General features: G+C 35.9%; 1 protein-coding gene across 2 annotated transcripts in view; it reads left to right on the top strand.

The window, feature by feature from the left end:
* The window catches only part of LOC136037187 (matrix metalloproteinase-24-like), an 88,055-nt gene that overhangs the window by 39,768 nt on the left and 21,465 nt on the right, over nucleotides 1-26,822 (top strand). For both annotated transcript variants that reach the window (XM_065719745.1, XM_065719746.1), the window contains exons 4-8: nucleotides 116-284; nucleotides 1,824-1,960; nucleotides 8,771-8,919; nucleotides 15,162-15,315; nucleotides 20,584-20,720. In XM_065719745.1, the coding sequence (XP_065575817.1) occupies nucleotides 116-284; nucleotides 1,824-1,960; nucleotides 8,771-8,919; nucleotides 15,162-15,315; nucleotides 20,584-20,720 (746 nt within the window). The remainder of the gene's footprint in view (nucleotides 1-115; nucleotides 285-1,823; nucleotides 1,961-8,770; nucleotides 8,920-15,161; nucleotides 15,316-20,583; nucleotides 20,721-26,822) is intronic.

The following is a 26,822-nucleotide window of genomic DNA, read 5'->3' as shown; positions in this document are numbered from 1 at the left end:
TTTTTTTACGAAATTGGTCATAAATTAGTTTCCTAATATGTCCAAGTGCTGATTTACTTTTCATATGCCTGTAGAACGCCAAATAAAACTCAGAATTAAAAAAATTCCTTTACAGGAAGCAGATGGCGTGTTAAAGATCTTACATACAGAATTTCAAGATATCCATCAAAGTTAAAAAAGCTGGACGTTGACATCGAAATCGCCAGAGCCTTTGATGTATGGGCCAAAGCTACACAATTGAACTTTATCAAAAGGGATACAGGCAGAGTTCATATCGAGATAAGGTATTCTCAAATTAAGATTACATAACAATAAAAATGTTTGGTTATTTAATGAGGAAGCGCAAAACTATATGAAGTGATTTATACCTATAAGAAATAGTAGAATTCGATCAACGTCGTATCCAAGTGGAGGGGGAGGTCGGAGCTTGAACCCTCCACCTCGGAATTTTCGTCTGACTCGTAAAAATGTAACAATAAACAAATTTTGATGCATTTTTTAGTTTTTTTTGTAAACCCCCACCCCCTGAATATATCCCCCCCCCATCCCCGAACGAAACCCTGGAAACGCTGACGGATTCGATATATCTTTATGTATTCTATAATCACTCTGACAATTATAACTTGTCTGTGAAACGGGTAATAAGTGTTACTGACTGAATGAAAAATATTTTCCACCTTCTCCAAATAAAAAAATTATTAGTCTGCCTATTTCTTCCCTCCCCCTCCCAAAAAAAGAAGAAGTTTTAACCTGATCCCCCTTCAGCGAGACGAGACAGGATACGCCCTTTTATGATGATCAGAAACTAACTAGACTTCGATTGTAAATGTACGTTGGGGAAATATTGGCTTCGGCCATACTTTGTAAAGCCTCATATGATTGGCTTTGTTTTACGGATGCTTACCAATTAAATAAAGTAAGATTAACTGAGGAAGAAATAGACTAACTAAATTTTACTTACTGAATTGTGCTGGGAAGATGATCATTTTGAGCTTCATAGCAATCCTTGTTTTAACCTTTGTTCATGAGGTAAGTCACCGAAGTTGATTCAAACTCATTCCGTTAGCTTTGTAATATTTTTTTTCATATAATATGTCATGTTTTAGACTGTTAAATCCATTTATGTACCTTTTATACCTTCAAAACTCAGCACTAGCCTACTCAAATGGCATGTTTATATTAAACCAGAAACTTGCAGAGGGGGTGGAGGGCTCATTACCTTTTCATTCCCCCCTCCAAAAAGCTCACAGCTTTCTCGTTTAATTTTTTGTATTTTCAAACAGATTTCCATATTTTTGTTGATTCTTGAGGTTTTGTCTTCCCCCATGAAGTGCTGGTCTGTAGAAACAAACTCCTATTTATACGCCTGTAATGTCAACCTCGACAGTGGTTAAGTCCTATCTCCACCTATAGTAATAAAAATAATATTTAAAGCAATTTATCCAAAATTATTCTTAGATATTTTCATATAATACCGTGTAGATAAGAAAATAAAAGCAACAGGGTTATTCGGGAGTTTTTTTTTCGGGTTGACAGCTTTAGTTCTCAGTGTGGATTCAATTGGAACTAGATAAGAACATTTATATTTGACTCTTATGCATAGTATTCCTTCAAAATTAATTTTGACTTTCATTCATCGTTTTGTTTCAAATGTTTATTTCCTTTTAAAAGTTGGTTCTTCTAAGTGAAACCTACAAGATGAAAGATAATTTTACCCCTAAGACGAATATTTCAGTAACTAGGTCGTTCCATTGCATGCGGTGTGCATTGTTTTATGGGTTGTTATTTGTTTACATTTATTTAAATATTGAAGTTTATTCAAGGTTTGAAAACTATGAACATGGAGATGGGGACCCATTTGATGGGCCCGGAGGCACTTTAGCCCATGCTTATTTCCCAATCTATGGCGGAGATGCCCATTTTGATGACGCAGAAACCTGGACTATAAATAGTTATAAAGGTAAATATTTTTGCAACCTTCTTTTTAATCTGGTGTATAGGGCTAAATTTCCAAAATATGTTTAATTCTTTTCACTATATATAATAGTGCTTAAAAATAAAGGTATGTATCACCATTCTCACCATTCGCAATTTTCAAAAAAAAACGGAAATAAAGTTTTAAACGTTTGACCAAGAATAAATATCTTTTTTAATCAAAAACCAAGATAAGAAAAACAGTATGAGTCACAGCTTGAAAATGACTAATGCGGCTTTATTAAAACAAAAATACATGACATCAAGCTGTGAAACTTTTTCTGGGCCTAGTATGACTAGTTTCGTCTATTTCCTAAGAAAATGTACCTTCGTACAAATATGAGAACCAGTGAATAACAAGACCCCAAAGAAGACTCTTCAGGGTATAAAACTTACTTCTGGAAAACAACAACTTTGACATGATACCTTTTGTGTGTACTTGGGTTCGGCGATATTACTTTAATTTCAGCGGTAGGCCCAAAAAGTGCCGGAAATCTTAATGACCCGAAACTTGGCCTACTGTTGAAAAGAAAAATTAATAATCCCTTCTCGCATTTTGTTTCACCCTAATCTAAGCCATAATTGTAATTTTTAGGTATTTTGAAATAAAGGGGAGGGTTCAAGAAGTAGAATTGTCCCCAGCAGGCAGTGTTTCCACTTTCTCATTTTTTAAATCCCTAATAAAGAGTTGAAAAATCCCTAGAAATCCCCATCTTCAGTTCCAAAATCCCTAAAAATCTCCTATTTTCTAATTACTCCCTGAACCGCTTCTCCCTATCTCATTTTACCCGTACCATTGAAAGGTAACATATTTTGGCTTCTTAGATTGAAGTCTAGCTATCACTACCGTAATAGAATGTCTTGTCATGCCGTTTAAAGTGCTTTTTAATCATCAGCTAAATACAAATAGCTTCAAATATACTTCAAATAATATTAAGCAAATAGAAAAGAAAATGTAATACTGTAATGTAGATTACAGTACAAGATGTTTAATATGTTCAATCGTAACTTGTAAAACGTAATTAGACCTTATCTTCCCCTGATGTGTCTTCAACATTTTTTGTATGGTGGCTGAAGCTTTCACCGTTCTCATGTGGTGAAGTAACTGATCATCTTCACATTCCACACTTTCTTGAGCCCTTTTCATTCCCAATTTTGTTTTTAGAATCCCCCGCAAAGTTTATGTTTTCAATTTATTCTGACGGTCAGTTTTTACTACTTTTACAGCACTGAAAAACCTCTCGACGTTGACATTTGAAAATGGAACAGTGGAAATAAATAATACTGCCGGTTTCAGGTTAGGATACAAATTCTGTTCCGGCAGCATTTTTTTCACCAATACCAAACACCAGCAGGTCACGGCATCCATTGTTTTGACGTTTTGAATATTGATGAGGCTCTGCCTCCTCCACTCCTGCTCGGTTTTGGTTCCATCCCATGGGATCTGTCCATACTTCCTAACAAAAGGTAGCAGAGAGGCAGGCTGAAGTGATTGGGCTGACACTGGGTCAACTATTTCAGCATAATTGTAAATGTCGTCTTCGAAATGGAACCTTTTCTGTATCTGGCCTACTGCTTTGATATGGAACGCCTGTGCAGCTGTGAGAACTACTTCGATTGAATCAGGGGGACGGCGGTATCTGACCTTGACGTACAGAGGGAATCTTGTCCATTCGGACCCGAGTAAACGCTTTCAAGGGGAAGTTAAAACTTCCGATTGTTCACATCGATTTCTAAAGCACTAGTTGATTCCACATAGTCCTTCTGCAGGGAGTTCAATGCTGAGACCAATGTTTTAAGCTTTGTTTATACCCCAAAACTCGAAATATTTTGGTTTCAAGAGCTCAAATTGTGCTTAAATTTGAATTTGCGACAGAAGTTATTGTTATATTTGTAAAGAACATAAAAAAAGACATTGAGTGGTATGTTCACTTTATTTGTAAGTCAAAAAAATTGAACAACAAAAAATTTAGTTTCATGATTCATGATTCATGATTTTCATGATTTTCCCCTGGCTACGTAGGCTTGCCAAAAACACACAATCCATTTATTCCTGCATGTGCCATTGTTTTTAATGGCTGTCAGTTTGTTTGTCTGTTAAAAACTAGGGTAATGAAATGATAAGAGAGGTGTTCGAATAGTTATAGCCTACCTCTATTATTCACGTCAGTACTTATAAAGCTGGCTACAAGTTCGAGTTCAAGTTTTTTTGATTTTACACAAAAATCGTAAACATCATACAAGTACCGTGGAGGAAAAGAATCGTACATGCAATGCTTTTCAAAAAATTTACTACAGTAAGAACAACTACGTACCCTATAAAACTATCAAAATATATTATAACTTTATTTATCTGACCTGTAAAAAAATGACATGCTATCTACCAAATAATTTTACGAAAAAACAACCCAAAAATGACAAACCATATGACTTCATTAATCGAGAACAGTCCAAGCTGAAATTATTGTTTGAAGCTCACATCAGCACGGAACTGTTTCAAACAGTTCTTTGTTGCTAGTTTGTTACTTAGGACTCCTGTACATCTCAAAATCTGTGTGGTGTTAAAATTTTTTAAGCAACTGAAGAAGTTCTTCTCTGTGATTCCAATTTCAATTCGCAAGGAAACAGATGCTAAATCGAATTATCCTGCTTCTCTGATCAAGAAGATGATGATGATGAACAAATTAAAGGAAAACCCCCAAAATTTCCCTAAAAGTCCATCGGAGAGGAAAAATCCCCAAATCCCTAAAAAAAAACTATCGCCCCTAAAACACTTAAAAAATCCCCATTTTAGGGGTGAAATCCCCATAGTGTAAACACTGCCAGCAGGCCTATCATTTAAAGTCAACTATGTTTACTGTAATAGCTCTAATTTGTGTCTAATCTATTTCCATTACACACCAAGGGTACCATTTAGGGGAATCATGAATAAGCAGAGGAGGGTGTGCCACCCTTTAGAGCTACAAGATTAGCAGAACAAATGAAAAAAGGGTACACAATTTCTTAGAAATGGTGTAGTTTCTATTTGTATTCTTATCTTTTGTTTTCTTTTTTTTTTAAATGGTTAGTTCTTCCCCTCCCTGAAAAAGAACTGAGCCTTTTTATGTCTGTGAAGAGTAATTTACGATTGCTGTATCGTCTCAAAGGCAAATTCTTGCTTGTAAATTTTTGAACTTGTGATATGAATCTTACGGGAAGCTTGAACTTACAAATATATTTTACTACAACGATTCAAACTGAATAGATGAAACGTGTATGTACCTTTATATATATATATATATATATATTCATATATTTATATCATCAATTTATATCATCAAATGAAAAATAACACAATATTAAAAACCATGTTTCAATGTCAAATGTTTAACAGTCATTGTTTAACAGTATTCTTTCATAATGTGTACCCTTCTCGGGGTATCGTTATACCCTGCTTTACCTGCTGTTTTACAATCATAGGTGCGCACGGAAACAAGGTATAGGAGTAATCATCCTCCTTCTGAGGACGCTTGTTGAAATTCCACCCAAGAAGAAATCCTTTGATCCCCCCTATCCTCAGGATTGGATCTCTACGTGTCTGCCTATGAAATCTTTAGAACACTGGTTAGTTTCTTCTGATTAGTTCTGTTTCTTTGTTTCTGAAATGTACTCAGTTAATAGGTGCGTTTCTAGAAGGTTTTTTAAAGTGAAAGAATATCCAAATGTCAACTTAATATTTTTCTAAACTACAGCTTTATGCTAAAATTGCGAACTTCTAGTTATTATTTTTCAGACTTCTGACGAATATCAAAATTTTCTCATCCACAATTTATTTATGTTACATCTTTTGACACCCATCCTGATGTTAGTCTTCACTGACAGAACTCATTGCTTTTGCTCGTTTTGTTTATTTATTTGATTGATGTTTGATTTCGTACTTCGCTGACAAGGAATTCGTTCATTCGCTAAGAACTCGTCTCGACTAAGAAACTCCTTTTTAAGGTCTCAATCAGCCACATTCACGTACATCCAGGCAAAGATTAATCCATTGTCCAGCCACAGAACTTTTACAAGGAATAAGCTTGTCTTGAATGCATTTCAATTAAGCAACTTTTCTCACATCTGTAAAGAGGTGGCTAAATGTGTTCTCTGTGTTTTTGGCAGAATAAGGCTTTCAATTTATTTATTTAATTTGATTTATTTTAAAGTGCTCTTAGAAATCTCTGCGGCTAAAATAAGCAAGAAATCCCAGTACAAAATGAAGAACAAAATAAAAATTAAGTGGGAGCATACATAATACAGAAATATCCAACTGTTAGAATACTACCTTAATGTAATTAAATAAAAGAAAGCTTTTCAACTGAAAGTAAGGAGCAATATTAAAACTCAAAACGAACACAAATTATTCCGTATATGAAGGGGTTGCCCCCTCCAATAAATTGCTCTTCACGCAAAAGTTTTAGCACTTTAAAAAAGTTTCCTATTCTAATTAGACGGTCCTTGTGTTCCAGGAGTCATCAAAAAATTGGGACAAACAGTCAAACTTTAGCGTAAAGAGCAAGGTATCAAGGAGGGGGAGCCCCTTCATATACGGAATGATTTCCGTTCCTTCTGAGTTTTAATGTTGCTCCTTACTTTCAGTTGTTGTTTTTTTTAATTTAATTTCTGATCGTTTTTTAAATATTGCCGGTAAATCTGGCTCACCCTCCATGAAAAATTCACTACCCTCACGAGAAATTCCTCCATGAAAAATTTCACTCACGAAAAATACACCCCCCTTAAAAATTCCTCCGAACAATTCCATCTTCGCTGAAAATTCCCTCCCTCCCCCCGTAAAATTTCTTGCTGATGATTCGGCCTGAAAATTAACCTTAGCATATTTTCATTTGAATTTTTTTTTTAAGCTCTAATAGTTTTTTCGATCACTCCGGAAATCCCCCCTTCCGTGTAAATTTTTTCTCGGGAATCAAAACACGCTGAAAATTTCCCGCGGAACTTCTCCAAATGCAAAATTGATTTAGTAAGGAGAAAGTAAGACAAATAAAAAAAAAATGTGTTGGAATTCTGTCAAATCCCTCAGTGTAAAATTTCCCCTGGAAAGTTTACCCTTGGAAATTTCCCTGTCCGTGAAAATTATCCCCATGGAAACCTGCTCAAGTATACCCCCCCCCTGAAAAATGCCTGTATACTTCCCAATAACAAATACTATGCATAAACAATGGGGAAATTTGATAACTTAATGACCTACCTAAGGGGTTTTGGGGGTCATTTCATCTCCTAAGGCATAGTTTTGGACATTTCAACAATGTTGAACAAAATGGCTATCTCAACATTTTGATAAAAATTTCCCAAATTTTTTGGGAAAAAATGGGACGTGGGATGGGGCTAGTTGCCCTCAAATCTTTTTGGTCACTTAAAAAGGGAGCTAAAACTTTAATTGCCATTCAAATGAGCCCTCTTCTGATGTTTTAGGATAATTGGTTAAATACCATCACCCCAAGGGAAAAAAATCCAACAAAACAATAAACACACATCCATGATCTTTCGTCTAGCAAAAAATACGAAATTCCACATTTTCATAAAAATGAGCTTAAAACCTCTAGATTAGGATTCTCTAATACTCTGAACCTTATGGTGCTATTTTCATGAAAATCTTTTGACCTTTAGGGGGTTTTACCCCCCCCCCCCCCTTTCGAAAGTCAGGCTTATTTTCTCAGGCTCTAAGCCTTTTATGGGTAAGACTAAAATGAATAAATCTTATATTTTTTGAATCAGTATAACAAGTCGATTCTTTTGATATATCGATTGATATCAAAATGTCGTTTTTTAGAGTTTCGGTTATTATCGAGCTACAGTTCGTTACCACGAACTGTTTGACATTTCTATAAAGAAACGGAGAACAGCTACTTACCGCAAGTAGCATAACAATAATGTTTTAAATGGCCTAGATCGTTTAGATCTTAGAACCAGATTAAATTTAGTCGGATATAAGGTGGTAAAAACTAGTCTTTAATTTTACCTAGTCTTAAAATTTAAGTATTTTTAAGTTTTTTTTTCTGGATACTTCTATTAAATTTATTTTCACAAACTTTTATTCACAACAGTTTACATAATTGAATGTGGAGGGTAAGGGGGTGCAGATCTGCGCCCCACTTACCACATATTCGTTCTTCATCATATTTTTTTCTGCGTACAATGAGTTCATGGAGACCAAAACTGAAGGGCTAGTAAACAAAGCTGTTTTCGGAAGCTGTTTCTAAAAAAAACAAATGTCTCTCAAGAAGGCAAGGGCCCTCAGTTTCAATCTAGATGACTTAGATCTAAAATGAAGAGTAAAAAATAGAAGTTCCTCTGTTGAACATGTAGACCTCCAAACAAACATTTTGAACAGATTTATTCCTTGCAGCATTCTTGTTTTTAAAGTTAAGCTAGGTTAACCATTCATCCCTGCAAAATATAAGACCTTTTTACTACAGTGCGTGTTTAGGGATGGTGGGGTGTCAGACAATGCCCTTCCTAGAAAATTCGAGTTGAAGCTCAATTTGGTTGAAATAGCCATATTTTAATTTTCATTCGATGTCAATTGAGGCTGTGGTGAGTTCAGTAATTGAAACGTCGAAAGAGTTTCAGGATACCGTCCAATCGGTTTTACTTCCTTGAAATGCCACCATAACTTTCAGCTTACGATTAAATAAATCTCTCTCCTCTCCCTCCCAAGTGCTTATATCATCTCTATTATATAATGAGATTGGTAAAATATAATATTTCGCTTATTACCAGGTTAATGCTACTGCGGTAACGCACTTATGATTTTTAGGTACAAATTTATACCAAGTGGCAGCGCACGAGTTTGGTCATTCTTTAGGTTTGTCACATTCTGACATTCGCTCAGCTTTGATGGCACCATTTTATAGAGGCTATGAACCGACCTTGGAACTAGATGTCGATGACATTCTAGCTATACAGGTGAATTTAATTTTTCCATTCAATTTCGATTTCTTCAGGTCAAAATGTTAAATGCTTTTATACATGTAAACTGTGGAAGCAGCTCAGCTAAAAAATTTCTTCCGCCTATTTAAGGAAATGCTTAGCTTTAATGGACTCGGAATAAAAGACAAAATATACAAACGAGTACTAGGTTCCAACGATCGAATGACGGTGTAAGATCTTAATGGGTTGCATTCAGATATGTCCATGAACTTTAAATACTATAGGCTGTTATGAAACACAGGGCATAAAGGAGGGAAAACCCCCTTAAGAAGAGCTTTGTGGGAAGGATATTTCGTAAAATTTGCCAAACTTATGCCTACGAATGCATTGTAAGCTATCCCTATTGCTATTATCGTTCAGACCAGTTTCTGGCAACGTATGTAAGTTGATTTTAAGATAAAGCATGAACAATATGTCAAAATTTATAATATCAGAATATGTACTTCTGCTACCACAAAAAAGTAATCAGAGCACCAAGCCTTCAGAGGCCAGTACAGCTGTACACCTTCCCCCTCTACTTTATTTTGTGTTAACAATCCCTTTAGAAGCACTGAAGATCCCTTTGTCCTTTTGTTCCATTTGAGAACGTTGCCACTTGTTCTATCAGGGCCGGATCTGGGGGGGCTAGAGAGGGCAAGCACCCAGAGTGGTATGCCCTGGGGTGGCAAAACAAGCTTAAAATTGCAATTTTTTTTGGGCAAAACCTGTAATATTTACAATATTGGTGGTGCGGCAGGGGGCGGAAAAGTCTACATTTGCCCCCTTGAGATAAAACCTAACTCCGGCTTTGTGTTCTATATTTTTTATTGGAACCTCTTACAAACTCATTGGAGGACATTTTGATTTCTATTTGGCAGGTGCTGGATATTTGGCAATCTAACATTCTTCCTCTTAGAAACTTGACCAGATAAAAATGCAGAAAGAGTTCCAATTTATTGCAACAATAAATGAAGGTATTGAAACTTTTGAAAACTCTTCCCAAGTAATTTAAAAGAAAATTTTTTGAGCGAACTTTAACGAGAACTTTAAACTCAAATCAACTTTAAACGGACAAAAATTACTCCTAGCATCTAAAGCAACCTTGAAATGAATGATAATTGCAATAAACAAGTCTCATACCGTAATTTCTTTCAACCCCCTCTCCTATAAAGGCTAGGATATCACCCTAGCTTTACTGAGAATTATATGGGAAGAAAATAATTAAGAAAAATACTGCCATATTAGATTAGTAAAGCTAGAAGAATTGATGGGAGTAAATGATTTCAGTATTTGCGGAGAGAGGAATTGTACAGGAGCAGTTGTATTAACAGATGTGGCTGTTGGAATAATAGATTACGGATAACATATTATTGAGAATATTGTCCGAATAAAAACGGTAGTAATGATAATAGCAGTTGTAATAAGGCTGGATCCTCTGTTTAATTCATAAATTGTGTTTTTGTTGGTTGGATACTGTCTGCTAAGAAACATTTTTTCAAATTTCAATAAGTATATTTAATTTTAAATATTAATATTCAACCATTGGTAAGAGTAGTTATAGCAAGAAGGGTTGTTTCACTTTATGAATTTATTTACTAAGGCAATCTATTTTCAATTATGGATAATTAACGATTTAGGGTCATTCCTTAAATGATTCCTGAACGATCGTTAATTGAGGGGGGGGATATAGCCCTAACCAAGAGTAATTATGATATGATTAATCGTAAACGAATAAAACTAGTTCTATCAGTACCAACAGTAAGGCTGAATGTTTTCCTCCAAGGTATTTTTTTATTCTTTACTTAAAGTTAACTTCTTTTAGATTTAACATGACAACTTAATAGAACTAATGTTCTTAATTTTTATTAATTAAAATTCAGTAATTTAGGAGAATCTCTAGAATATTGCTTGGTGATAATAAGTTGAAATTGGTGACACGGGTCTATATACCTAGAGCTAGGCCCTTCTAAAGGGGAACCTAACCTGAAGGAGGGCCTGACTATGGTCCTCAAGCTGTAATTATTGAATTATTTTAATTCCAACAAGCTGTAATTTGCTCGATGGACATTGCCAACCACTTCTAATAAGCTCACATTGCCAACTTTCAAATTGAGCAATTGAATCTATCGGTAACCACACTAAAACTTTCAAGTTGAGCAGCTTTCATTAAAATTAATTTCTTCATTCATCATATCTTCCGCGTTTTTCTTTAAGACACTGGAATTTCTATTTTAGCCTCATGTCTTAGCGGCTTCAAAAACCTTAATGAATCTAGGGAGAACAAACACTACTTTTGGAACTTGAGCCACATTCTTGTAGTTAGTGAGAATTTTTCGGAATTTCCAAAGGCTTGGGCCCAGTAACTATGTTTTGGATCCTCCAATTATACCGACCAAAAGTTTTTCTTACCAAATTTTCCTTTGATAAAAACTGCTGTGGAGATCAGAAAGCGATTTTGGAAACACGGAGGCTACTAGATCTGTTTTGTTTTTGAACGCCAATATTAAAATCCACGGCCAATTGTTGTTAAGTATTGATTTTTATTTAGGACACTTTTGAATACTTACGAACATTGAGTGGAGGTTGTCTATATTTTTCAAAGTGGGGAAGGGGGCTAGGCTGTTTTTGATCCCCTGTTTCTGGTCCCAAGTTGTATAGAACTAAAATTATGAAGAGAAAAACTTCCTTATTATGGGAAATACAGTGGAAATTGGCAGTCATTTGCTATGCTAGTTTAAGTGGAAATTTTCAAATTTATAGCTTCTCTATAAGAAGTGGTATTACAATGTAAAACGAGCAAATATCGTAGGATAAGTTACGCTCAAAGTGAACTGAATGTAACGCGATTGAATGAATAAACTCTAAAACGACCATAAAGTAAAATTGACGGTTTTATTATCATATAACAGAAATTACCATATAACAGAATTCTATTAAACCTGGGCTCAGGTCGTTTTAGCACCTAGTTAGTCCACATCTTGGCTCATTTTTTATCCAAGATTGACAATTATTGCCTTATAATGACTTAAGCAAGGATCAACATGTATATCTTTGGGCTAAAAAGTTAGTGGCAGGCAAGGGCTTACCACTTACCGAGGGTATGGGACTTACCGAGATAGGCAACGGTTATGGATTCGGAGACCCTTCTATCATTCTGAGTGAAATGGCTACTTGGAAATTTTGATTCTAATGCTATTGGGTGTTACGAGATATTGGGAGCTCAAAGGAGCTCATTGGGAGTTGCAGGTATTTGGAAGCCCCGAAAGGATATTGGAGGGGGCTGGTTGCCTTCCAACCACTTTTGGGCTTTAAAAAGGGCACTAGAACATTCAGTTTCCTATCTAACCTCCCTTTCAGGCCTTTACCACCGTTACTTTTATACGGAATGGCCAAAAAACAATACATATTAGATACTTCACTCTTGGCTTTAAAATTGTGGTGTTACTTTAAAATAATATTTATTTTATATATTTATTTTAAAGCAGTGGTATCAAGGCCAGCTTTGGTTGAAATATGGAATTATATGCGGAATAGATATTTACCATATTTTAGCTTTTGATGGCCATTTGATGAGTTGTGGCTACTCCTTAAACGATCTTTTATTTTGTGCCGAAAGAGGTAGAATATTTTTATGCTTATAAAATTTGGGAGGTGAGAAGCTGATGTTCTACGCCTTTCCTTCAGGTTTTCCAGTTATGCAAACAGTAAATTATGAAAGAAAAAGGATTCTTCTACTCTTCGATTTAGGTACATGATCAACCTCTATAAATCTCTGATATGTGGGATACTTTCTGTATTTGGTTTTAGAGTGTCGCTATTCCAATTTTAGCTCTTTACTTCTAGAATAGTTGTATACTTAATGCCTGGTTTGTTTGAAATCAGACACCATTTGTGGAAAATATACTTTCCGTCTTTTGCTTTAGACTTTTACTTACCGTCTTTTGGTCATTCCATCGTCTTAGACTCCTATTTAAATAATCGATTATGATTACGATTTAAATTAACGATTATAGATCTAAGTAGTGTAATATGACTATGCTTAAAAATCCTGCAATAATGCACACCAAATTCGTTGTACAACCTTGATTTTAAAAATGAATGAAATATCTACCTTTCTAATGCAATTTATCTTTTAAGCTTTTGTTATAAAATGAGCTATTTTATTAATTTTAAACTCTTACTCAGGGAACGGCACGTACTATTTTACCTCGAAATCGCAACGTTACATCATTCTGACCTAAAAGGTTGTTTTGAAATTATGATTCAAAGCTTAGTGGCTCAAAAGGTTTCGGAAGGTAGTTTAGGTTCCCTCCCGTAGGTTTTGTCGTTTAAAACAGGCTCTAGGACTATGAATTATATACAAAATGATACAAAATGAGGCCCTCTCGAACTTTTTGTGACAATCTGCTCTATACCATGCAGTCTAGAGGGGGGGGGGGGCTTTTGAGAGTTGCGTTTATCTTTGCCAGTTCGGAGCTATTGCTTTAAATGTGACTATTAAAGAAATGTTTCATAGAGTAGTTATTTTTCTTAAAGTATTTCTGAGATAATTATTCCATGTACGCAGAAATGACTTTGCATCTAATAAAGCAAATAATTTGAAAGTCTGTCACTTTGGACGGATTACTCAATACCTGCTTAAATCCTTTATGTCATGTTTTTTAGAGTGTGGCGATTAAGCAAAAAAACTTATCATCTGCTATTGTTTGATTTGAGCTTGATTCATCTTTTCTTATGATTATGATTAAACTTTCCAAAAAAGAAGTTTTTTCGTGAATTTTTACGTTATCATTCTTAAAAAATAAAGTTTCTGCGTATTTAAAAGTTTTAAAATACTTGCATTCAAATGCAAGTTAAAGTTTATGAAGTATAAAGGATCTAGGCTATCAAAATAAACAGTTTATAAAAAACAAAATACTTTTGAGTTCGAGTGTGAGCGAGTGAGTGAGTTTGAGTGTGAGTTATTGTTTAAATTTCTGTGGACGTGAAAAATTTGTACCGTCAAGACTTCCGTAAAAAACCTTATATACTTCTGGGACATGACTTATAATTCTTATTCCCCGGCTCTGGGTGGTTATGTCAATCCCGAAGGCGGTATTATATTATCTTCGGACTACTTTGAACAAATTAGCTGTCTCAAAATTTCTATCGGATGCATTTGGGAAGAGAGGGCGTGGGAGGGGGGTGGGGTGCTAGTCGCCTTCTAATCATTTTTGACTATTAAAAAGGGATCTATAACTTTCAATTTCCATTCAAATGAGCCTCCTACAAAGTTATACGACCACCCTTTCCATAAAATCTTCAATGCCCCCGAGGTAATACTTACAACACTCACCACCGGGCTCTGGGGACTGTGTCAACCCTAGAGCCATTGTTATATTATCTTTGAACTGTTTTGAACGAAATGACTATCTCAAAATTTTGATTGGATGCATTTGAGGGAAAAAATTGGGGGGGGGGGGGGATTCTAGTTGTCCTTCAATATATTTCGACTCTTAAAAAGGGAACTAGAACTTTCAATTTCCAATCAAATGAGCCTCATCCAAGGTTCATACGACCACCCCTTCCATAAAATCCTTGTAAGCTCCCAGGGGCATAACTTACAAACATTGTCCCCAGGCTCGGGGGTTTGTGTTAGCCCTGGAGGCATTGTTATACGATCTTATGAGTATTTTGAAGAAAATGGCTTAAAAGTTGCCCTCCAATCACTTTTTACGCTTATAAAGGGCACTAGAACTTCCGATTTTTATTGAATGAGCCCTCTTCGTAGTTTATACGACCAACCCTTCCGTAAAATCCTTAAATGCCCCCTTGGCATAAATTACAACACTTGCCCCGGACGGAGGAGGGTTTTCTCGGGACGGAGGAGGGCTTTTTTATGTAAATTAGCTCAATTTTCTTTAAATGTGCCATAGCGTAAAATTATATAAATTATTCATTTTTTTCCATCGTCTCCATAACATACCAACCTTTGACCTACTGTATCATTGAAAACCAGAAGAGGAAGAAAATGATTTCTGAACTCACTAACAGAAGAAGACATTTCATAAAAAAAAATAGAGAAAAAGTCATAAAAAAGAGAGAGAGAAAGTGAGATAGTTATGATTCAGCTTATCAAATGGGCTTTTTTAGATGTTTTCTTATTGTGTATGCATAAGTCCCAGTGTTAACATTCACCTAATTTTGAACATATGTTCACTTACCCTAAAGGTTAATTTTATTTATTCTTTGTTTTTTAGGCTCTTTATGGACGTCCTCCAACTTCAATCATTGCTACAACAACGACGAAAAAACCAAAACCACCTCAAAAACCAATAAGTTCCGAATTATGTGCAAATCCAACATTTGATACTATTTTTACTGGTCCTGACGCTAATACTTATGTTTTCAAAGGTATGACTGCTAATTTACCCTATACAAGCTCAGCACTACTAGCCGAATAGTTTGGATTCGTCCCCTTCGTCTATTTTTTCTCCATACTTAGGAAATTGCAAAGCACTTAAAACAGATTTTGCTTCATGTTTGAAATAGAAATTTATCTGTCTAGGATGAAAGGAATTGAATCATAGGCCTACTATGCAAAATCAAATCACATACACATTTTTTTTTACAGTTTGGAGTGTAAAGTAGTAGAGCAAATTTTTGAATTTACCGAAGTGCCAACGCCATCTAATTTTAACCTAATATAAGAAAGATTCTATTCTTTAACATTTACATCGAAAGGCGCTCTTAATTAAAATGCTCAAAGCCGTCAAAAAGCCAAGATCTAACAATTATCTGTGTTCATTGGGGATGTTGATATCACACTTGCGCTACACACAAGCCTGTATCAAACTATGTAAGATCCTATATAAACGTGAATTTGTTCTCGAGTATTTTCTTCTAATACTGTGTATTTACATCTCTTATCAGATTCAGCATACATTTTAAGAAAACAGCTATCCTAGGCTTAAATTTTTTGTGGCTTCCTAAAAAAATGTTTGATTCTGATTCCTTGCTCATAAAAATTGTGTCCGAACGCATTACTTATGAGGTTGCATGTGGAATACCGAAATGCTGTTGTATTCGTCTGTGGTTTTATTTTTATCAATAAGTGTGACTGTACTATGGCAAAGCATATTCAAATATATATTATCTACGTAACTAAGTTATGTGATAATGTTTTTGAGTCTAATTCTCTGTACATCGGCTAGAGGCAATAGAGTTGTTTTTGATGTTCTTGATAAATGTTATATTAATAATATTTAAACATTGATCCTTGTAACGCTGCAAATAGCATTCTAGAGTAGCACTTCTTCATCGGAGTTTTAAATGAGGCCTCTAGAGACTATTTGACAGATTTAGCTACGATGAAGTCATGTGAGATGCGAGAAGGACACTACTTAAAAAAGTGGAATCGTGCAAAAATCATTGAATTATTAACTCGGGAACGTTTAATTGTGCGTAATTTACAAGGAACTGCAGGCATAATACTATAAGACTCAATGGCTGGGAAGGGAGCATGGACTCATACTTTTGGTCTATTTTTACTGGCCTGCTCTGAACTAGGCTGAAAATATTCTATGTCCTGCAATAGTTTCTTAAGGCCGTGATTAAGTGAACTGATAGAACACGAAAATCCCATGTTAAAATTGAAAATTTATATTTAAAAAGTACTCAAGTATTCATTGACGGAAGATACCGCTTTTAATATCAGGCTGTAGCTTCTTGAAGATGCTGCAAAATGTTTGCTAGGATTTTGCTCTATTTCCTCTAATTGCTTAGAAATCTTAGAAAATGTCGAGCTCTTTTTCACAAGTGAAAAGGTGTAAAATGTGTAAACGTGTATGAAGGATATTACTTTTAGAACAAAATCAGTACTATCATGAGCAGAAGACAATAACCTGTAAGATGATTGCAACCATTTTTCGATGTATTTTCCTGTTTTCGAACAGTCCCATAGAATATCTTCAGCTACCTGACTGAAATTGTTACAAGTTTTTTGCCAGAAAGAATCGTTTCAGATCGTCCAAGAGACTAAATTGACAAGCTGGTATAATTAACCTGCTATTTCCGCCTATGAAAAAGTGCTATTTGAAGGGTTCTTGACAATCGACGGTCTCTAGAGAATTGAGAGACAGAAGGCTACCCTAACTTCAATTTTGAAGCTCGATGTTTTCAAGTTCACTTAATCACGGACTTAATATACGCAGTTTATTTTAAGGTGTAACAATGGTAAAATGGCGGAGCTAAGAGATCTTTTTGAAATGGTATTTTCGAATCGTTGTTTTTGACGTTATACAAATTTCTAGTAACACAACTCTTCCTGACGGAGTGCAGAGTTTGATGTATCAGCCTAATACATAAGCAGCAAGAGTGTGAAAACTAGTATCACAATATGTTACACTAAACAAATCTTGTAGGAGAGCAGGAAACCGAAAAACAGATTCGTTTTTTTTAAATCTTATTTACAGCTCTTTCGTTAAAATGAAGAATTTCTTAACTCCAAAATACGGCAAAATAATTTTGGTATCGTACACAGTTATTGAAGCGAGGAAAGACATGTAAATAAAAAGAAAAAAAAGGTAAATAAGTATGTAGAGAATCAGAAGAGATGCTGAGAAACAGGTTGGATTCGGTGTACCCCTCCTATTAAAATTGAAATGCTAATGTACCGTCAATTTTTAATTAATGTAATTAACCTCTAATTCTTACGCACATATAGCGCTAATTTTTAATTATTGTAGTCCTTTTTTTGCTACTTTTGATATGTATATGATAGTAATTGTTTTGGTAATATTTTAGCGCGTGACGAAAATTTTGCCTTTATCGACAGCTTAAAATTCAGTACCGAAAAACACTTTTAGAGTTTGCTTTGCAAAAAATCTTATTTGTTTAGATGGCTCTCGAATTGCAAATAGGGTAGCATCTTAATTATGATCTAGTGAAAGGATAGATCTTGGACTGATGTATCCAATTATATAAGTTCTGGTCCTTTCGGTGCTAGTTATAGCTGTAGGCTTGTCACAAAATCTGATGTTCCAGGAGAAATATAAATCTCAAGATAACGATATTACATCGGTATAAATGCCCCCGTAAAATATTTTTTCTTAATTCATTTCCTTGGTACCAGAACAAGAAAAAATATTGAACTATTAGACAGACATAATCTTACAGACATAATTTTTTTTATTGTTCTTTTTTTTAGTAGAATGATATGAGCAGAAAAAAAGTAACAATGTCACTATTATTTTCTGAGAAGTTAACAGGGATGGAAAAAAGGATGAAACTCATCAACAATTTTTATTTAGCTTTCATACTTTAGGGAAATGTAAAATTTTTCAAAACATAGTTCCGAGAGGAATTTCAAGAATTTCTCTTACTGTTTCTTGATACAATATGGACTTAAATCATTATGTGTACATGTAAATTATCTTAAACCCGTAAAACAATGCTTAATATATCCACTATTAAGTTTGCGCAATATTCGAGATTAGGAAAAGATTTATTGTAGTTTTGTTTGCGCAACAAAACCAGTAACGTCGTGGATAAGTCTAGTTTTTTTTTTGCTCTGAAAATCTTTATGAAACATTGAAATTATGGGCATTTAAACTGTTTGTTTACTCTTAATTTCTCGGAAGAAGGCGGTTAGGTTACATTCAGAGTATTATCAAGAAAAAAAGGGGATATTGTACTAAAAATTTGACCTTTTGCAAGTAGAATTAAATAGCCTTTTTGTTTACTTTAACAAAAAGATAGACAGACGAATTTACGATGAGCGGTAAAATATTTTTAAAATACATTAAATAGCTGAGCTTGTCGCCATATTTTTGTCTCCAGTTGTCACAGAATATCGAATGAGAACTCATTGAATAGAAACTATAAGTTCTAATGTCGTTTCTGAGTGATAAAGAGATCTATTTTGTGGTGCAAACAATATTTGCTCGAACTGGGAAAACATTCTATTTAATTTTTTTTCTTACGGAGAAAAGTAATCCTATTGAAATACAGGAGTATTCTGGCTATACAATGTATAGTCATGCTCAGTGAAATAGAAGAATAATGAAGCAAAAGGAAAAGGTCAACAACATGCCAAGCAGAACATAGCAAAAGTTTTAAACTTGGACGGAAACTTGTTTCTTCTGACTCGGCTTTGAGTGGTCATATTTTGAATTTTCTCTGATTTTCTGATTTTCTTTTCTGATTCTCTGATTTTTCTTCTTTTGTTACGCTTTTACTTAGCAATGACCTAGAATTTGAGAGGACTATAGCAGATTCACTGTTAAAATGGCAAGCATTTTGATAAGAGATTGCAGGAACGACTAGCCCTTTAATTAGAATAACCAAAGTTCCGTGAAGTCATAGTGCTAACTTTCTTTCTATTCTGGTTGCCATTGAGGCATCTTTCATTATGATTTATTTTTAAAGTTTTCATTCGGTTTCACTTCTATTTGAGAACGGCTACTGGTCGTACGGCTAAAATTTTAGAAAATTTTGAAAAGCTTGTATTCCACTGTCTTAAAAAGTGCTCTTTTATTGGAATCGTTTTATTCTTGTATAATGGGACTGCAGTGTCATCTTCCTAAATCATAATACATGGTGATAAATAATGATAATTACCTCATTATGTTTAATCATGTATTTGTCTCAATGCATATTGATAAATGTGAGTGAATGGGGAAATAGGAATAAACTAGATATGGAAATAATTGTTTCCTGTGGATAAAGTTCATGAAAAATTAATTCTTAAAGTATATAGGTTGTGAGAAAAATATGACTTTTAGATGGTTATATAATGCAGCAGTGAAATAGATAACTGTAAGCCCTTTAAATAAATTATATAATGAATCCATAACAAATTTTCGTGGCTGTTTATTGTACAGCCAAAATAAGTTAAACATTGTTTAATGGGGTAAGCCTATTCTATACTGAGGTTAATTATATTGTTAATTAAATGTTTACGCCGAAAAAATTATTATTCTTTGTAATGGATCTGTAATGAAATAGTATGTGAAAAGGTTCTTAGTAGTGTAAAATTGCTCCGTAGCTGAAATAATGTAACGTAATGATTTTTATTTGTTGACATTTGACCGTAAAGGAACATTGCTGAAGACAATTCATCTCTTACAGAGATGAATCTCCATACTTTCCCACTTATGAGCAACATATTTGACAAACAATGACTTCAACTGCGGATCGATTTCATCCATAATTTTGCTCAACAAAATAGTTGCTGGTCACTAGGATCGCTACTGTTGATCAAGAATGTCTTGCTAGAACTGATTGTTGATGAACAATGTCTTGCTAGAACTGATTGTTGATCAACAATGTTGCCAGAAAAGCCGTAGGATTTATTTTTCTCTTGAATTGATCTGCCATCTTTCTGATAGAAATAATTATTCTAGGCTGCACTATTGTAGCTCTTACGACAAAAACTGTAACTGTGAATGCCTCCTTATGAGAGGGGGAGAGTATTTTTGAAACGAGCTCTTTTTAATCAAATTGGTGCCGATTTTGTCCAAGTTATTCTTTTTATTCATTGATAAGCTGATGAAAAAGAAAGTATAATAGCTTTGTTCAGGATTTGAAAGCATGTAGGCTATAGTCTTTTAGTGAAAGAGTATAGTCTTTAAAGAACTGAAAAAAGAGAGACAGTTTTCAATTATTTGCTTTATGTTTAAGGTGATCGGTACTGGAAGTTAGATGCAGATAAAATATCTTCAGGGTACCCAAGGTCAATTTGGAAGGACTGGGGTGGTTTGCCCGGCAATATAAAAGCTGCTTTCACATGGACAAATGGAAGGCTATATTTTTTTAAGGTAAATTAACATGTTACTCTCCACGTGTAGCCTATTATTGTTTATTTAAATATATTTGAACAAACAATTCCAAGAAATGAGGGATTTCCTCTACCAGGACAGTGATAAGGAACTAATATGTATGAATGTTGGGAAAATGTAACTAATAACTGTCTTAAATGAAAGAGCAAATCAAAATTATTAAAACTAAACGAAAATCAGAATAATAACTTGATCATGGCTATGGGGCGGTGGTATTGAGTCTCTTTCAGCAGTTTGATAAACTTTGCCTTCCTATATTAGACTTTTGAGCCAGAAACTATCTGAACGAATGCTGAATATTTTGGTTAAAAAAAGAGTATAAGATATTGTCAAATACTGAAATTTTGTTTTTGAAGTCTTTTTGTATAATACTTTCCCATCTATGGGTTTTCTATTCCTGTTAGTGTCTAAATTAGAATAATAATATAATGATATTTACCTCTTATTGGAGTCTTACCAGGAAACAAAAGGCGAACACATCCAAAATGCAGATTTAGATCGCAAATATTCGATGAACTTTATTCATCAAACACCAAAACGAATCCATCGCAGTGCTGAATATATCAGAAAAAAAGAAAAGGAAACAAAAATCTCGGTACCTCATTTGGCACCTCAGCCACGATTTTTGCCTGGCTTAAAAAAAGGGGGAAAAAAATCACCTAGCCCTTTCCCGTCAAAACCTGTCACAAACATTTTTAAAGGAAGGTGATACTGCTAATTTATACTAAAAGTCACATTAAAATTATGTAAGTAATATTGGAATTAATATAAAAAATTATATTGCTTTCAGAACAAATTTTAAGGGGATTTGATACCTAAAAGAATAACTCTATGTAGTTCATTATAGACTTTTCGGTTTGTTTGGTCAAGCTATTTAGAATTGATTGGGTGGTCTTGCAATAACTTGTAGAGCTTGGATAAGAGATCCAAATAAACGACGGGAAACTAAAAGCCGACAGCTACTTTCCCAGAAATCTTAATATAAACCTAATAATTAAATATACTAAATAAAATATAATTATAATCTATATATATAAAAATAAGTTGTCTGTCTGTGGATCTGTGGATCAGGTGACGTCATGTTTCTGTGTCGGCTGACGTCATGAAATTAGTTGTCGTCATTTTTGCTTTGACGGTGACGTCATTAATGGTATTTAAGACATGCGTTCCTCGTGAACGCATGTTCTTGTGATTCCTCGAATCACAAGAACAGCAAGAAAACAGGCTTGCAGCTGATAGAGAAAGTAAGAAAAGAAAGCGTGCCGAGGAATCACAAGAACAGCAAGAAAACAGGCTTGCGGCTAAAGAACGCAAAACCGCGCAGTTAGATGAAAATCCACCTGGAAAGCGAGAGTCAGAACTGAAAATGATAGCGATGATGATTAGGTTTGGGATTTTGACTTGGATAAGGTCATCAATGCCTACCAGATTTAAGTTAAAAAACAAAGGTTCGGCGATATGTACTTCATAGTGACGCTGAAAAATAAAGAAGAAAAAAAAACTGAAAAAATGTAAAAAACTAAAAAAAACTAAAAAGAAAAAACACTCAAAGATAAATTACAGACCGGGACACAAATGACGACCGACACAGAGGGAATATAAATGACGACCAGGAACCTCAAAGAAAAATTACAGACTGGGACACCCGGACACAAATCACGACCGGGAATATAAATGACGACCGGGACGTAGGGACACAACTACAACGGGGACGCCGGGGGCACAGGCGGGATATATAATTGACGACCGAGACACAGGGATTGTTTAAATAGAAATTACAGACCGGGACACCGGGACACAAATGACGACCGGGACACTGGGACAGAGGGAATATAAATGACGACCGGGACACTCAAAGAGAAAATACAAACTGGGACACCAGGACACAAATGACGACCGGGACACAGGGAATATAAATGCTATTTATATGCACAGAATGTTGTACATTCGCATGTTTTACGTAGTTAAAAATATATATTTATATCTATCTCTATTCACAGGTGGGACACAGGGACACAGCTACAATGGCGCGTAACTAATATGGCGCGTAACGACTTACGCGCGCGGGGGGGCTTGGGGGGGCGCGAAGCGCCCCACCAACTAGGTGTTGGGGTGGCGCGAAGCGCCACCCCAACAGCTAGTATAATATAAATATAGATAAAACATATTGTCGATATACGCTTTTTCTTTTATCTATAACATATAGATAAAACATAAGCTTTTTTAGTTTGTGTAACCCAACTTGGCTAAGCAGTTATGCCATAACTTGTAGAGCTTGGATAAAAGATCCGAATAAACAACAGAAGACTAAAATACTACAGCTTCTTTCTCAGAAATATTAGAAAAACTATTTAACTTGTCTCGTTTTAGTCAGAGCGCCAGATTCTGTATCGTGCACCCACCCATGCTGGAAGATACAAAAACGCTGAGGACGGATCCTAAGGTAGTCGACCATGCTGAAAACGAATATCGTAGGGTGCATGTTCGCCGTTGGGGCGTTTCTGAGATATAGGCCAAAAACGCCAAATTTAGTCTATAACTAAGTGTGACGATTCAGGATTTTTTTGCGACTTATTGGGTTGAGGAATCTGGCGTAATGTTATATCAATCGAAAGAAGAGATCTAGATCTACAAGAATATGATTTTTAAATTGAAAAAAAAAAACACTATTTTTATCTGTATTTACTGCAGTTTCAAAATAAGTGCTGTAAAATTCAACAAATATCTCAAAGAAAGGCTAAAAACTCGAAATTTCTTCAAGGTAACAAATTTTTTTTCATATTCGAAAAGAAAGTGCATCCAATTCCGTACAATTTGAGCTAAAAACATATAAACTATTTTTATTTTTAAAAGGTCTGCGAATTTTTTTTGTAGTGTCACTGAAATGTTCACTAGCCGTATCGTGATAATATTTTTTTTCTTCAAAGGGTAGGAATACTTCAAACTTCCTAACTGTTTAAAATTTTTAACTTTCACTTAAAAATAAAAATAGGTTTAAAAAAATGTTGACTAAAAGAAGTTTTTTTTTTTTTTTTTTTTTTTTTTTTTTTTTTTTTTTTTTTTTTTTTTTTTTAGAATGGACAAGGCGTATGCAATTACCTTTTTGGGACCTGATTTGCCAGTAATACGACTGAGCTATTTACTACATAAAAGAATTCTGCTTCACAGATGGATTCAGTCGGCGCATTGGAGTTGTCTTACTCGGCCTGCCCGTAAAATTGGGTAATAGTAACTGATTAGGGACCTGTTGTAATTAAAAGTAAAAGGTATCAAATAACATTTTCACAGATATTCCTCATTTTCTTCTTCAGAGAATTCAGATGGGGCAAGGTCAGACTCCCTGCATGCCCTCCTCGTTCCGCGGCAGGACATAAGCTGCAGCATCCTTTCATTTTTGAGCAGCTACAGTCTGTCCTGCATCTTCCACTTTTGCATCTGCAGTAAGATTCCAGGCTTGATGCTTCTTTACAGTTTGAGACGACCGCATCTACTCCCCCTTCAGCCATCTTCCATCCAAGGAGAAGTGGATCTGGAATGCTCGGCCAAGCCTATACTGACGACAAGATTATCCATGTAGCGAATATGGCTCTTCATATGCATGGCTCGAAGGTATCGTCAGAAGGTGGAAGTCTTTTCACATCTTGTTTCTGGCACCGAATGTAAGCCCTTACACTGGCCAGTGAATTGAATCCGGCCTGTTTACCGTATTGTTTACAATGACCAGGAATTTTGATAGGTCGTAAAATTCTCTAAACGCGTCGACTGAAAGCTTCCCTTCTGCATCCTTGATCTAATCCGTCACAGACACCATTTTTGAGGCAAAAGTCGGAGAAACCGCGGTGTTTAAGAAAGAAGCTTTCCCGACGCCGAAGAAAAAGTTCGTTGTCTCACAACCTGGCAGACAGTGCACGAACGGTAACATAATCTGCTCCTCTTTGGACAAGTCGACTCCATCCGCCGGCTCGTGTACTGGGATAATGTAAGTCGAGAACTTCAAGAAAAGTTCGCTCAGTCCTTCAGCTTGAGCTCTTCAAAAAAATGAACACAGGCTACTGCCACGTCTGTGTCGTTGGCATGCACAACGATGCTACGATGCTACAAGCGTAACGGCTATCGTACTTGACATGTGTCATAAGGCGTTGGTCAGCCTCTTCGTGGCTGGAGGATAAGCATTCTTCGTAGTAACAGTGTTCTGGTAAAGTTGGACAGCAGCCACGCTTGACCAGAGACACTTTGAATCTCTCCTTGAACCCACCTGAGAGAAAAAGGTTGAGTGCGTTCGGAAGCTGATCACTCATCTGCTCCCAGGTTTTATACAAAATTTCGAGGAGCCGGCTTTTAGACACTGAGCTTGCAAGTACGGCATCCCATTCTTCAATTGTGGTAAGAGCAGATATCTGGAGGTTTTTCCCTTTCCCTCGTCGGAGTCTGCATGCTGATTTCAAGGAGATCAACTCTCCAGTGTCCGTGAGCTTCCCAAACAGCCCGTTGTATCGATGTGCGACAATGTGGACTTCAGGAATACCCACTGGAAGATAATTCAGCAATGATAGAAGCAATCTTTCCGCGAAGGATTTGACTGTTTCAAACCTGGCAGGCCGATATGACCTTATCTTGGACATTAGGTCAATGATGTGTACTGTAGCTGATGTTGTTTCTTTGGATTCCAAAGTGGCCGGCCAAGCTGAAAGTCCTCCTTTTTTTCTTAGCCAGTTCAACAGCACAGCTTTGTTCCCCGCCCTCATTTTTCAGCCAGAGGATGTCTTGGTTCAACAGCACAGCTTTGTTCCCCGCCCTCATTTTTCAGCCAGAGGATGTCTTGGTTGATTGTTGCGGAAGATGTTCAAAAGTGGATGGAGGGAAAGGAAGAATCTCTTTTGTGAGGATCTTTGCCGTAGGAAACGGCTTTCTCCTTTTCTTCGCCGTAGCTCAACTGAGCAGTAATGATTCTCTTCAAGGCTGTTACTTCAGAGCTCAGGAGATCGGTTTTAGGGACACCATTCACTTTCTGAGTTTTTCTCTCGGAAGGGAAAGTTCGGAGTACAACCTTTTTCACATCGTCTTTCCTGTTGCACAGAAAGTCCTCAAGCACCTCTTTTCCTTTTGTGGCTACGCAAGTAATATCAGAAACAATCTTCTCATCGTCCACAAGTTCTGACGTCACAATATCCACTAGGTCGAAGTCCACTTTGCTGAACGGATTGCCACATGTAGTGAAAATGTCTCGAACTCTTTCTCATGAATTTTGTAATCGCGTCGTCGTCGACTGATAGTCTTCGTGATATTTCAATGTCTCTGTGGATACGTCGACTACTTGCAGGAAACCATTGCTGATGGCATTGGGAAACCGGTAGGGTAAGAATCCAAGCTTCAGTCTGTCTCTCATCCATTTGTTCTCCTATTATTCCGGCCGTCGTCTTTGCATCCTTGTTCATTGTACATTCCAGTATCTGATCGGAACAGGTGGCCGTAAACCTGGTGTGCGTTCTCTTCACTGCGAAGTATCTTTTCATGAGCCTTCTGTGTCCATCAGGAAAGGTTTGTGGTAAACTTCGCATGTCATATAGGTACTGTATGAGACATCTTGGATACTGAGGATGGTCAGCCACCACCAAGTATGGCAAAATCCAAGCAGTTGCTGTCAAATGAGACTCCCAGTCCCAGTCTTGTTCAGCATGATTGAATTGCATCGCTATTTCAAGTATTTCCAAGAACTACCGCCAGAAAGCAAACGTGGGTGACGCATTTCGAAGGGTTTTTAAGGCATTCATTATGGGAGCCAAAGTGATTAAGGTATCGTTTGCCTTCTGAAGTGCAATTATCGCGTTAGCACCGTTTGCCAATGAAGTCCTGGATAACTCAATGGCACTACCCAGCTGGTCCAGACGGGATAAGTCTTCTTGTGCTTCGGAGTAATACTCTTCCAAGGACTCCCAGTAGAGGGCTAGCAAGACCTCGTACAGTATGCAGTAGGCATTAATATCTTGGTAGTAGTCTTTCCCTTGAAATACCTATTCGCATGTACCAGGTAGCAGCAGCTTTGCCTGCACTATAATCTCTTTGAGTCCGGAGCTGTCCATT

Source organism: Artemia franciscana, chromosome 16 (assembly GCF_032884065.1).
Source record: "Artemia franciscana chromosome 16, ASM3288406v1, whole genome shotgun sequence".
Lineage (NCBI taxonomy): Eukaryota > Metazoa > Arthropoda > Branchiopoda > Anostraca > Artemiidae > Artemia > Artemia franciscana.
The sequence above is the reverse complement of the archived record's forward strand: the minus strand, read 5'-3'. Positions and strand labels throughout refer to the sequence as shown.